General features: G+C 41.4%; 1 protein-coding gene across 1 annotated transcript in view; it reads left to right on the top strand.

Annotated features, from left to right (window-relative positions):
• Positions 1–3869: 3869 nt before the first annotated feature.
• Positions 3870–14461, top strand: part of LOC132002129 (trichohyalin-like) — a 17293-nt gene continuing 6701 nt past the window's right edge. The window contains exons 1-4 of the mRNA XM_059377122.1: positions 3870–3888; positions 11959–12128; positions 13066–13906; positions 14198–14387. Coding sequence (XP_059233105.1) covers positions 3870–3888; positions 11959–12128; positions 13066–13906; positions 14198–14387 — 1220 coding nt within the window. The remainder of the gene's footprint in view (positions 3889–11958; positions 12129–13065; positions 13907–14197; positions 14388–14461) is intronic.

Here is a 14461-nt window from a genome sequence, read left to right as displayed (position 1 = left end):
ATAACCACCCACTACCTGGGCCCCTCTCAAAATGCCAGGAACTTAAAATGACCCACTCAAGACCAACCCCTTCCTTTGGAATGTAAAGGAAAACTTAGTACATAAAAAAGGGAGAACCACAGAAAGAGAATAGGAATTACTGAGCTGTTCTATTTTTTGAGTTATCAATTCTGGATACCAAAACCAAAATTCATACTGGAAGACAAATTTCAAACAATGCATCCTACTACCTCCCAGACCCCCAAGGTATTATTGCATTAGCTCTAAATTTCCCAGATTCCCACATCAACAGAGTGGCCCAAAGGAGAAGCCCACATCTGGCCAAGCCAAAAAGTCAGAACACCAGCTCAGCCGCTGGGTGACCTCTGGCAAAAACTTTAACCTCACCGTGGCCCTGTTTCCACATCAGGAAAGCAGAGGCGGCAACCCTTCTGTCAGACTAGGCTGGATGGGGAACAACTAATAAAAAGAAGGTCATAAAACACTTGGCAATACATTCAGTGTCCTGTAAAATCTTAATGATTATAATCAAGCTGTGGCTAGAAGTCTGCAAGGTCCGCACATGACATTCAGCAGTTACTGTGCTGGTATCTGATAACAGGACACTCTGAGCCCCAGTGCATCAGCTGCACAAACTGGTCTAGGCTGACACTGGTTTCTTCACACAAAATTGTCAGGGGAAAAACATCACAGAGGTCAAGTTGTCTTGGTCTAATCACCACATCTCATGGGAGACAAGATCCTCACAGCCTCCCCACAAAAACCATGAATTTCTGTGTACTTGTGGCAGAGGGAACAGCCTTCATGAAACTGATTCCTGCTACAGAGGGCTGCCCCACTACACAGTATGTGTTTGTTCTAAGCACATGGTGAGGATGGGGGGGGGGGGGGGAGCGGACAAGAGCATCAGCTGACCATGATGGGGAATTGTAAAGGGAAGATCTGGTACTTTACATATCAAAGTGTTGTCACCTCCACATAGGCAGCAAAAAATTACATGAGTGAGTAGTATTGAAGATGGTAAAGAACACAGGTTTTAGATTCAGATAGATCTGGATTCAAATCCAACCTCACCACTTGCCAGCTCTTCAACCCTAGAGAAGTCACTTCACATCTCTAACTCTTGGTCTCTCCACCTACTAAATGAGTATAAGCATGCTCACCACACAAGACCAGCTAAGAATGAGAGACAACAGCTACTGTCATGTCTGGTTCACAGTGATGATGATGATGGTGGTGATGGTGGTGGTGATGGTCACAGAAACACAAAAAAACTCTTCACTACCATGCCACATAGGCCAAACTCCCTCCACCAAATTGGAGATGTAGGAAAGAGGTATCTCTCATCCATCTTTTCATTCTCAGTACCTTGCCCAGTGCGCAGTAAATTTGGTTAGACTTAACTGATCATATGATGCTGAGTACAGAGGAACAAGCTGAAATACAGCAGATGCTTGGATTAGAAAGATGACACCTCCTCCAGGAGCCATTGTCTAAATATGGGCAAAGCCAGTCCACGTGGCCATGCCTAGGCTGGAGCCCCAGGCAATTTCCTCACTGGGCAAATTCTGTTTAGTCAAGTTTTCATCTGAATAATAATAGCAGAGGAAACTCAGACTGGCTCAGGTGATACTCCTGGAACTGCTTTTAAATTACAGATCCGAAATTAGCCCCTTGGTGAGTATAATTTCTTTCTCCCAACCTTTGTTTCAACTCTCCAAAAGAAACCACTTACTAGGCCAGTGTAGAAAGAATTAGGATATCAGTTTTATTGTCACTACTCTTACCCTCCCCATCCTCACTCTTTCATGTACTGGACAATCCAGCCACCCCATTTCACACTCCCAGCAAGACTTAAAAAATAAAATTATGCCCTCCTTCCTATCTCATGGTTCATCTTAATTTCTTTTCTAATTTCTTTCACGTTCATTCCTCCTAATTTCCTAAAGTCCTAAAAAGTGACTTCTAAATAGTCAAACCATAAGAAACTCTTAACTATAGGAAACAAGCTGAGGGTTGCTGAAGGGGAGGTGGGTAGGGGGATGGGATTATTAGGTGATGGGTATTAAAGAGGGCATGTGATGTGATAAGCACTGGGTGTTATATGCAATTGATGAATCAGTAAATTCTAACTCTGAAACCAATACACTATATGTTAATTAAATTTAATTTAAATAAAAATACATAATTTTTTAAAAGTGACTTCTTCTAAACTCTTATAGGTCTATTTTCTGATCATGGCACTTGTACATGACACATAAATGCAATTCATTCATTTTTTCAATCAACAAATATTTCCTGAGTGCCTGCTCTGTAACAGGTATTGGGAATACAACAGCAAACAAAACAGATATGGGACCTGTTTTCATGGAACCTATATCATACTGTATTTAATTCTTTCCTAAATGAATGGATGGATGGTTGAAACCAGTATATCTTCTGTAAGGCCAAACCATGATAGCACCAAGAAGACACAGCCTTTTTTTTTTTTTTGAGATGATTAGAATTTTTATTATCAGCTTATTTACTTAATATAAAATATTTTATAGTTCAGTTCACATTTTTTTATTTCTTTTCAACTTAATATTATTCATCGTTTTTGCACCACACCCAGTGCTCCATGCAATACGTGCCCTCCATAATACCCACCACCTTGTTCCCCCAACCTCCCACCCCCAGCCCCGTCAAGATCCTCAGGTTGTTCTTCAGAGTCCATAGTCTCTCGTGATTCACCTCCCCTTCCAATTTCCCTCAACTCCCTTCTCCTCTCTATCTCCCCATGTCCTCCATGTTACTTGTTATGCTCCACAAATAAGTGAAACCATATGATAATTATCTCTCTTGGCTTGACTTATTTCACTCAGCATAATCTCTTCCAGTCCCGTCCATGTTGCTACAAAAGTTGGGTATTCGTCCTTTCTGATGGAGGCATAATACTCCATAGTGTATATGGACCACATCTTCCTTATCCATTCGTCCGTTGAAGGGCATCTTAGTTCTTTCCACAGCAATGGCCATTGCTGCTATAAACATTGGGGTACAGATGGCCCTTCTTTTCACTACATCTGTATCTTTGGGGTAAATACCCAGTAGTGCAATGGCAGGGTCATAGGGAAGCTCTAGTTTTAATTTCTTAAGGAATCTCCACACTGTTCTCCAAAGTGGCTCCACCAATCTGCACTCCCACCAACAGTGCAAGAGGGTTCCCCTTTCTCCACATCCTCTCCAACACATGTTGTTTCCTGTCTTGCTAATTTTGGCCATTCTAACTGGTGTAAGGTGGTATCTCAATGTGTGATAAACTCTCCATTATAGGCTGACTGGTCAGCTTTATTTCTCACAATAGACTGCCCGTTCCTATTCCCTAGCTTCCCACACACTGCCTAGAATACTTCCCATTCCATTTGGCCTACCTGAAATCCACTCATCTTTTTTTTTTTATTCATTTTATTTATTTTGGAGAAAGAGAGAGAGAGCAGGGGTAAGTGCAGAGAGGAAGGAGTCCCAGGCAGACTCCACACAGAGCACAGAGCCAGAGACAGAGCTCACTCCCATCACCCTGAGATCATGACCTGAGATGAAACCAAGAGTCAGCTGCTTAACCAACCGAGCCACCCAGGAGTCCCTGAAATCCACTCATCTCATCCAGAACAAGCACCATTTCCTCTCAGAAGGCCTCCCAAACTTCTTTAACCAGTAGTGGTGCCTTCCTTCTGTAACCCAAAGAGCATGTTTGGATTATAACCAGACTTCACAATTATATCATAGGGACTCTGAATGCCCAAAATGTCTTCTTTTCACCTAGTGCAGTGCCTTCCATTTAAGAGGTTTGTAGTGAAAGCTTCTGATTAGCTGAGGAGCAAGGTGCTATGGACATTCATGGGACAGGTAAGGTTATACAAGCACTATTTTAGAGCTTGCATTCAGAAAATTTCAGAGTTTTGCACCTTGAAAAGCATGACAAAAGGACGTCCTAATCTGGTTTTGAAATATATTGGCCCTGAAAGGAGGGATTACATTAATGTCAGAAAAACTGACTTTGTTCTGTGAGAAGTTGCAATCATTCCCCATTTGAAACATCCATACAGGATATGGTTTACTTCAAAGACTCAACTTTTGCTGAAGAAAGCCCTTTTTCTTGTAATTTGGGAAATTCTTTCAAACGGTGCAGTTATAGATGAGCCATTAAGGACACTGACCAGAGCTGGGAGCAAGCCAACTGAGAGCCCAGAGCCAGGTGGAGTTGGTTAGACACCTAGAGAAGCAATATCCACAGCACTCTTCATCTGCAGATAAGGAAAAACTTCAAAGAACTTTCTGAAAAGTTCCAATTACACATCTGACAGAATTGCTAAAAGGCTAAAATGAATGCTTAGTGTGCAACAACTTTAGTGAGTTTTTAAGGTTCAAATATTTTAAGGTCTATTTCATTTCATTTCACTTAAATATATATATCCCCCCAAGTACCCTGCCAGGTGCAATACCAAGTGAGTATATAAGATACATTCTTACTTCTAGAAGCACTGACTTCTAGAAACTCTTCTGTTCTGCTCTAAGACGCAAGTCTGAGAATAAAATGTTGATTTTCCCCATCTCATTTTCTGCTAGCTACCTTATCTTTCTTTCATCTCTTTCCTCTTGGAATCAAATCACTTGAAAACTTTTGTTTTTAGCATTTAATGTATTTAATTCTTAAAAAGATAACAGATTCACATTGTTCAAACATCAAAAAGTACAAGAAAGTAGACAATAAAAAAGACACTTTCCCATCTCTCTCCCTACAGGTAACCACTGTTACTAGTTTGTGTGTGTGTGTGTGTGTGTGTGTGTTCTTAGAAAAACCATCCTTGTGTATACAAGCAAATACTAACACATAGCCTTATTTTTGGAATTAACATGTCTCATTCCAAATCATCAGGGAGCAGGGTGGATGGAGCCCCTGGTAGTAAGAGTTGTTGTGGTGTCTGGCACCATGCTCAGCACAGAACAAGAACTTAATGCTTGTGGGCCAGAGAGACATCTACAGGAAGGAAGAATAGAGAAATACATAGACCATCTTCTGCATCTCCAAAAATGCCAGGACCTCACTCAGCAACTTGGCCAAAGGGACAAGAACCTTAGCCAGTAAGAAGAGAAATGAGCAAAGGAAGGCAACTGAAAAAAAGTTGTTGGAGAGGGGCAGAGGATGACCAGGGAAGCATGTGCCCCTCTGCAGAGGAAGGGTCAGAATGAAAACTATGAAAAATTCTGGACATTGGCCTCCTCCTTGTCCCACTTCCATCCTTACTTCAGGGATGGGGTAGGATTCAATGTGCTGAAACACCTAAGAGCGGGGCTTAATAGCTGTGTCATGACACAGGTGACTATTGAACTCCTAGGCTTAGAGAAAGCATTCCAAAGCAGACTGGAGCATGCCTGCCTGTGCTGGCAGTACTCTTCTCCACCTTTGGGAGGCTGTAACTTTTATCCAACAACACAAACTTCTACTAAGTGTAAAGTCATAGCTCTCAATTTCCTTTGTTATGCCTTACTATCAGAAGTAAAACCTCTTTAAAAAAAAATTTTTTTTAGCTCTTTTTAGATACACAACCTCATAGCTCATCCCAAAGAGTGACTTACCATTGTACTAGGAGCACATCTAAGTCTAATAGAGAATGTCACACAGCACCTTGTTTCCTGAGGACCCGTGGCCCTTTTTTCATATGGCAGGGTGAGCCTTTCTGTAATAGACATCATAAAGTCTCCACCACCCAACCAAAGAATGCCTGCTTCCTTCATTCAGAGTATTTATCAAATTTTGAAAATTAAATTCATTCTTCCCATTCAATGTGTCTTTTGATAAATCCCAACAGTCTGTGAAATTGAGGAGCTACTGGTTAGGATATACAGTTAAAGAACAGAGAAATCAAATCACTTGAAATCTATGACCAGTTTAATAACAAAGAAAGCCAGGGGCCCTCTTAGAGTGGGAGTGAGCAGAAGTGAGCACCAGAGTGAGCACCCTGGGCACCCATGCCCCATCACCCTGCATGGCATGATGTAAGATGAAAGCATCTGCTGACTCTCAGAGGTATAATTACCACCAGGGTGGGGATATAATTAAAGTAAGAATAATTTACCTTAAAGAAGATAAAAATTAAGAATTAGTAATGATCATAATAATTAGTCCTCTTATATCTAAGAATCACAAATACTTTACAAGCTGTAATTATTACAGCTCCCTCTGAGGAAGGGATTCATATCTTACAACTCCTAACTTAACAGAGGGGTGAAGTGATGGGCATGCGGGAAGGCAGAGAGGGATAGAGTAATGTTTCTTCCAGCATCTGTCCCACACATGACGAAACTAAAAAGAGGCCCCAGAAGGGCTCACTCCCATTAGAGTGTGTGCCCTCCTCCCCAAACCCACAGAAATCCATCCCAGATCAAGCAACTCATCTCATTCTAACCTGCTGGCCAATTAAACTGCTGCAATGCAATAAAATCATATCATATCAGCAAGGATTTTACTAAATACCTAGTCAAAGTAAAAGATACAACATTGCCTTCAAGGAACTTAAAACCCAACTGAGAAGACAGAACAAGCTCTCATTAAATTAGAGGGAAAATGTGGAAAATACACATTAACTAGTGCTAGTTGTGTGATGCTGACTATGCATGCTGTGTAATTTTTTTTTTAATTGTGAAATCATTATATGCAAAGGTCAAGGAAGGTTTTGGGAAGAGATGGAATTTGTACATGGCCTCAGAGAAAATATATTAGGTCTTAGACTGTCAGAGGTGGGGTCCCACTGGTAGATCAGTGAATAAAAAGAAACAATAAGAAAACTTGAAAGGTTTAACACATAATTTTAAGAATAAAGTAGTCATTGGAGAGATGTTCAGAGAACTTACCGAACTTATTTTTTAAGCCATTTCAAATCACCCTATTTGGGGGCGCCTGGGTTGCTCAGTCAGTTAAGCAATAGACTCTTGGTTTTGGATCAAGTCATAACCTCATGGGTCATGGGATGGAGCACCACGTGGGGCTCAGTGGGGAGTCTGCTTGAGGATTCTCTCCCTCTGCCCCTCCCCCCACAGGCACTATTTCTCATGTGCCCACTCTCTCTTTCTCTAAAATAAATAAATGAATCTTTAAAAAACTGAAAAATAAATTAATTAAATAAAATCACCCTACTTGGACATCTTCCCAGAGTTCTGCATCATGGCTCATACTGTGTTCTGGATAAGACCACTGGGCTTCCAATCACACAGCTACCTTCTCTGCTTCACCTAAATTTTCAATTTAGTGGTTTTCCAGTAAAGCCAAGACAGGGCTGGTCCTGGTAGAATGCCACAGAATGTCAAATCTATTATTTACTTCTTCTGGGTTTTGACAACAGAAAATGGAACATGAGCCTTTGACTAGGATATAGACAAAGAATACCTAATACTTCCTTAGTTCTATTAATCCAGCAGAACTCTAACCTGAGAGATTTCAGCATGAACATAATATCAAAGTAGCTGAGTGATACAAATTTTATTTTCTCTTTTCAATGCTTCTGTAATGAAGAGCCCAAGCCTTGAAGCCAAGTAACAATATAATCCTGTGCTCTGGACCCAGCAGCATTCATCCTTAATAAAGGAGGATGATTCTTACAGAATGGAGCAGGAGCACTTGGGTCCTTCCTGGGTCAGTCAGTATACTTAGTATTTTCTGACCTCTCAGTGCCTCAGTCTCCAGTCTTATAAAAGAAAAATAATGAGATTTTCTGTCTATATAAAAAGAATGGGGATCCTCAGATTATTGGGTTTTTTGTTTGGTTTGGTTTTGGTTTTGGTTTTGGTTTTTGGTTTTTGGTTTTTGGTTGTTGTTGTTTTTTTGATGAACCATGAAGAGTGAACACTGCTCCATTTTAAGGATTCCATATTGGTCTTAAAAAAAATAGACTGACCAATATGTTAGGACTCAATAATTTTCTACATTCTTTGGCATTTGCCAACATTTTAAGGAGATAAAAAAACAATAAAAATTCTTTCCCTGTCCAAATATTATGTCAGAAGCTTCTTTTTAAACAGGATTTTAAAATAATGATAGCGTTTTAAATAAAAGAACATTATATAATGATGAGGGCCACTTCATTAGGATAATATCAAACCTGATTTTAGAATTTAGCATTTGAATCTGCTTATAATCTTTCTGACTATAGACAAAGTGCAGCAAGAAAAATAGGCTAATTCTCTTAGGTTTCTATATATTCTGCCTTATGTTGTGTTGACTTTAAACAAGAGTAAGTAAAAGAGCCATCACTGGATTAAAGATCAAGCTTCATTCATAATGGGGGAGGAGTTCTTCTGTTACTATGAAAGCAATTTCAGCCATTTTCTCAAGGCTATTCAGAAGCACTTTGGGGGGAAGTTTCCTTCTGTATAATTTTGCTTGCTCAACCATGATTTTAGAATAATTAATATATTCCCTTTATTCTCACAGAAACTAATTAGTCTCCCTTTGAGTGTATTAACTACAGGAAGATAATAGAATCAGACAAATGCATCCTACCACCTGGGCTGAGGTTCCCAACAGATCACACACTGGAGGATGACAACAAAATCAGACACAAAGCAGGTTTTGTCCAGGGAACTCCTTGAAGGACAACCACAGAAAAGCTATCCCTCTGTGAGAAATAGAGGTTCTGAGATTATCTGTGGTTACATTGTACACAGTGCTCATGAAGGTTCTATCATGATGGTTCTATCCTAGAATCCAAAGATTAAAGAACTATATAAATCCCTAAATAGAAAGGAAAGAAGAAAAATGTTCACTTTTCATTAAGTAGCTACTACATTAAGTTTACTACCAGATCCCAAGAAATAATGGCAGTTCTAGGAAAATTCCTAGATCATAGTCTTCAGTGTTAAAGTCCTTAAGGATACAGAATTGAGCCAGGCTTACAATTGTCTTCTCGCCATTTATCACTTCCACTTTCCTCTCCACCCAACTCTGGGACAGCAGCAGCAAGTGAGGAGAGAAACAGAAGTCAACTCCATGATCATTTGGACCAATCTGCACACAATGTACTAGCCATCAAGATTTAGGTTCTAGGGCGCCTGGGTGGCTCAGTGGGTTAAGCCACTGCCTTCGACTCAGGTCATGATCTCAGGGTCCTGGGATCGAGTCCCGCATCGGGCTCTCTGCTCAGCAAATAAATAAATAAATAAATAATCTTAAAAAAAAAAGAAAGAAAAGATTTAGGTTCTAAATCTTCACATTCTATTAAAGGGCCCTACAGTGTCTCCTCAAAATTCAGAAAACCAATAGCTGGATGTGTTGGACAAAGGAGAAGATAATAATGCTGAAAGCCATTGAATCTTTAATAGTCTCCATAAATCTATTGTGAACCAAAGTTTCATATATTCCGAAATGTAAGGGTAGAAGTCACTGACACCAAGGATAAAATCCAGTTCCTTACAATAAAACAGCACTGAGATTTGCAAATGATCACCAGGGTTGAGAAAGCCCTGACAGATATAATGGGCTAGAATGACCTATTACCTTAATGTGCTTCCAGGAGAAGCAGACTCAAGTGCTTAGGTGTCATAATCATTAGTAACTTAGGCTGAGTAGGATGATTATATCTACAATAATGCATTACACCAGCTCTTTTTCTCCAGGGGCATTGATATGTTAATGAGAAAAGAAATCAGCAAACTTCATTTAGATGTAATATCCTAAGAATGAAATTTTATAGATTTCATGTTCTCTTATGAACAATTAATGAAAACATATTTTAAGGTGATAAAACTGCTTCCCATGGAAGCAATCCCAAATCTGTAGGAAAATCATCATTAGACCCAAAAAATATAAATGCAAACTTTTTCCCTTTTTTAGAGAAAAAACTGAAAACAATTCCTTACACTCTCATCACCCTAAGAATTGCTATATTAATTTGTTCTCATCAGTTTATGCTAAAGTTTCTCTTTACCCCCACTCTAGAATTTATATATTTTATAAAGTAAATGGCTTAGAAGTTACTACTTTTTTATGAAGTCATAATTAAGATTCTGAACATTAATTTTTTTATCTCACTTTTATTTAATTTTAGCACTTTAAGAAAATTATAGATTCTGTCAAATAACCTATCCATTCCTGTTAGGTAGGACTAGTACCTTAACTGTCAGAAAGTAAGGTCTGTGAACCTCGTGCCAAATACCTACGTGAGCAAATAGTGAGATAAACAAGTCCTTCGTGGAGACCAAGGTGGAGCTGGGCTTGGTTAGGAATGAATCAGGCCATCCCACAGAGTGGGTGTCTCCTTCCCAAGTTGCTCTTCAGGGCACAATTAAATCCCCTATAAAAGGCCCAGCTCCAACTGTCCAGTACACTTGCCAGCAGTGTCAGCGAGGGCTCAACTTCCTTTGGTGAAGTGGGTAAGTCCCAGTCAATTGGGATCATGTTCTTCTGTACGATTCACTTTACAGCTGTAGTAGACATTCAGTGGGGGAGAGGAGGGTCTATAGACCAGAAAGGATCAGTATCTTACAGTGATATCAAACTTCCACTAACTCCATGCCATCTTATAACTGAAGCTATCACTCAAATGGAAACATAGCTCTTCTTCCAAGTCTCTGAATTCTATAAGTTTGTTTGCACATCAGGTGTTGGAGGATGTCATGTGTGATTCTGGGTTCTTCTTCCTAAAAACTGCCATCTCAAAAGATTGTCAACCCTCAGTACTCTTTCTGTATTTGTTCTATTCAATATGGGCCATCTTCATATAGTTATGACATCTGAGGTATTGGAGTTGAGAAGTAATTAAAGAAACCAGCCAAAAACTGTGTATTTGCAACATATCTGTGTTAATGCTGACAACATGTACTCCATTTTCTGCATAGTTATTTCTGAATATTATAATGCCATATTTGATAGGAAGAAGTGGTGTTTAATCTTAGAACTTGTGACTTATAAATTATTCTCCTAGATGTGATGTATGAACTATAAGGTTGGAAAATAATCAACATTCCATTTTTATTTTTCTGGTTACCACCAAATGTTTTACTGCCACAATTAGATTTGCATGGCCTCTATCCACTTTTTCTTTTTTTTTTTTTTAAGAGAGAATTTTTTTTTTTTTAAGATTTTATTTATTTATTTATTTGATAGACAGAGATCACAAGTAGGCAGAGAGGCAGGCAGAGAGAGAGAGAGAGGAGGAAGCAGGCTCCCTGTGGAGTGGAGAGCCAGATGTAGGACTCGATTCCAGGACCCTGAGTTCATGACCTGAGCCGAAGGCAGAGGCTTAACCCACTGAGCCACCCAGGCACCTGGCTTCTATCCACTTTAAGATTACTTTCAAATCTTCCTTGACCCTTTGGCTTTCCCCTATTCTCTGTTTGTGTTTTTTTTTTTTTTTAAGATTTTATGTATTTATTTGCCAGAGAGAGAGAGCACAAGCAGGGGATGCAGCACGCAGAGGGAGAAGCAGGCTCCCGGCTGAGCAAGGAGCCCAATGCTGTACTCCATCCCAGGACCCTGGGATCATGACCTTAGTGAAAGGCAGATGCTAAACCAACTGAGCCACCCAGGTGTCCCTCGCCTATTCTCTTTATTCAGCTATAAAGTAAGAACCTTATGAGTAACAACATATCAAATTTAAATTTCTACACCCTTCTCTTGACTATCTGATCCAACATATGCTAGGGAGCAAGAAGAAAGAGAAGGAAAGGATATGGATAATCTAGATTGAGTGGACAATCAAAAGCTGACTACAAGATAGTCTGAGGATTATTCCCTGCCTTGAAATTTCTCAGAATCTGTCTTCCCCTTTCTAAGTACAATATTTAAAGATAAAAAACTTTGAAAGCCCAGACTGAAAATAGCTACTGATTGTAAATTTAGAGATCCGACTGAACGAGTATGGATGAGGCCTCCCCAAGATCAGAAACAGAGTTCTGATTCTGAATCCTCTTTCATTCTTCTAGATTTACTTGAACTTGAAGGAAAGAAAAAAAAAATGTCTCCACTTCTGAGAAGCATCTTCAATATCACTGAAATGTTCAATCAATATGCCTCACATGATTGTGATGGGGCAGCACTAAGCAAAAAAGACCTGAAGAACCTCCTTGAAAGGGAATTTGGAGATGTCCTTCGGGTAAGAAATAATACAAAGAGAAAATCTACTGATTTAGGGTTATAAAATTTCTTCTCAGGAGAGATCATAGCAAAGAATGGCAACATATCCATTTTGTACCATCACAGCTCTACACTACATTCCCTATCCACTTATCTTTTTTTAAGATTTTATTTATTTATGAGAGAGAAAGACCATATGAACTCAAGTGCAGGGGCGTGGGGGGGAGGGGTAGAGGAAGAGAGACAAGTAGACTTGTGCTGAGTGCAAAGTCCATTGCCAGCTCAAAACCACAACCCTGAGATCATGACCAGAGCAGAAACCAAGTGTCCAGTCTGGTGCTTAACTGAGCAGCTTAGGTGCCTCCACCCCCATTCATTTCTGAGTATTCAGCTGGCATTATAGTCTGAGAACTAAGGAAGTTGTTAGCAACTATTTCATGTACTTGATGGCAATGAATGAACTGTGCATGGGAAGTAACCACCAAAGATGTCAGATCAAACTAAACTTGGAAGGAACTTACATTTATTTCCAAATTTAAATAATTAAAATCAGCCCATTCCCTAGTAAAATGGTGTTAACATGCATGCCTTGTTCTGTTTGCAAACATGGGATAAAAATCGATCAGGAATACTGGCTATTTCAGACAGAAATGGCTGCTGTAAAACTTCATAAATTTCCATTGCATTTCTCTTGAGAATTAGTTCATTCTTAACCAGCTCAAAAGAAGATGGATTCTTTTGACCGGCATTAAATTACAAGTTACAAAAATTTTCAACAGATGTTTTAAAATGAAGTGTTCACATTTTACACAGGTACAAGACTTAATACATATTGGATGTTTTTCTAATTGCTCTTAGTGTCTTTTGAGTCAGCATATCACAAAACATTCATCGTGGGGAAAGTTTACTACTTGTAAATAGCACATTGTACAATTTTTGTTTTCATTTTTTAATAGAGACCACATGACCCTGAGACAGTAGATCTGATCCTGGAACTTCTAGATCGAGACTGTAACGGGCTCATCGATTTCAATGAATTCCTCCTGTTCGTTTTCAAGGTAGCTCAAGCTTGTTATTATGCTCTCAGCCAGGCCTCCGGGCTGGATGAGAAGAGGGCCAAGTGTGAGGGAAGGGAGAACCCATTACAAGAACCCAGGCAAGAGGACCAAAGGAGATTTGAGCCCCAGGACAGACAATTAGAAGAACGCAGGCAGAAAAGGCAAGAACTGGAGAGGGAACTCGCTGAGGAAGAGAAGCAGCGGCTGCAGAGGCGAGAACCGGAAGAGCGCCTTGAGGAGGAAGAGCATCTGCAGGGGCGTAAGGGTCGGGAGCTAGAGAAATTTTCTAACCAAGAGCAAAGCCAAGAGAGGCGGGAGCAGCGAGAACTCCAGAAGGAAGTGCAGCTGCAAAGGCTAGAGCGCCAAGAGCAACGGGAGCGGGCGCTCCAGGAAGAGGAGCAGTTGGAACCGCAGAGACTCAAGGAGACGCGCTTGCCGCAGGAGCTGAGGCGCGTGCAAGAGAGACGCGAGCAAGAACTGAGGCGCGAGGAGCAGCGCTTGGAGCAGGAACTGCAGCTCAAGCAGGAGGAAAGACGTGAGCAAGAACTGAGGCGCGAGGAGCCCCGCTTGGAGCAGGAGCTGAGGCGCCAGCAGGAAGAAAGGCGCAAACAGGAGCAGAGGCGGGAGCAGGAGGAGAGACGCCAGCAGCTGAGGCGCGAGCAGGAGAGACGCGCGCAAGAACTGAGGCGCGAGGAGCAGCGCTTGGAGCAGGAACCGCGACTTGAGCAGGAAGAAAGACGTGAACAAGAACTGAGGCGCCAGCAGGAGGAAAGGCGCAAACAGGAGCTGAGGCGGGAGCAGGAGGAGAGATGTCAGCATCTGAGGCGCGAGGAGCAGCGCTTGGAGCAGGAGCTGAGGCGCGAGCAGGAGAGACGCGAGCAAGAACTGAGGAGCGAGGAGCCCCGCTTGGAGCAGGAGCTGAAGCGTGAGCAGCAGCTGAGGTGTGAGCAGCAGGAAAGACGCGAGCAGGAGCTGAGGCACGAGGAACAGCGCTTGGAGCAGGAGCTGAGGCGGGAGCAGAAGAGACGAGAGCAAAAACTGAGGCGCGAGGAGCCCCGCTTGGAGCAGGAGCTGAGGCGCGAGCAGCAGCTAAGTCGTGAGCAGGAGGAAAGACTCGAGCAGGAGCTGAGGCAGGAGCAGGAGGAGAGACGCCAGCAACTGAGGCGAGAGGAGCAGCGCTTGGAGCAAGAGCTGAGGCGCGAGCAGCAGATGAAGCAGGAGCAGGAGGAGAGACGCGAGCAGCTGAGGCGCGAGGAGCAGCGCTTGGAGCAGCAGCTCAGGCGCGAGCAGGAGC

The sequence above is a fragment of the Mustela nigripes genome, chromosome 14 (assembly GCF_022355385.1).
Source record: "Mustela nigripes isolate SB6536 chromosome 14, MUSNIG.SB6536, whole genome shotgun sequence".
NCBI lineage: Eukaryota > Metazoa > Chordata > Mammalia > Carnivora > Mustelidae > Mustela > Mustela nigripes.
This window is presented reverse-complemented; position numbering and strand designations above follow the sequence as displayed.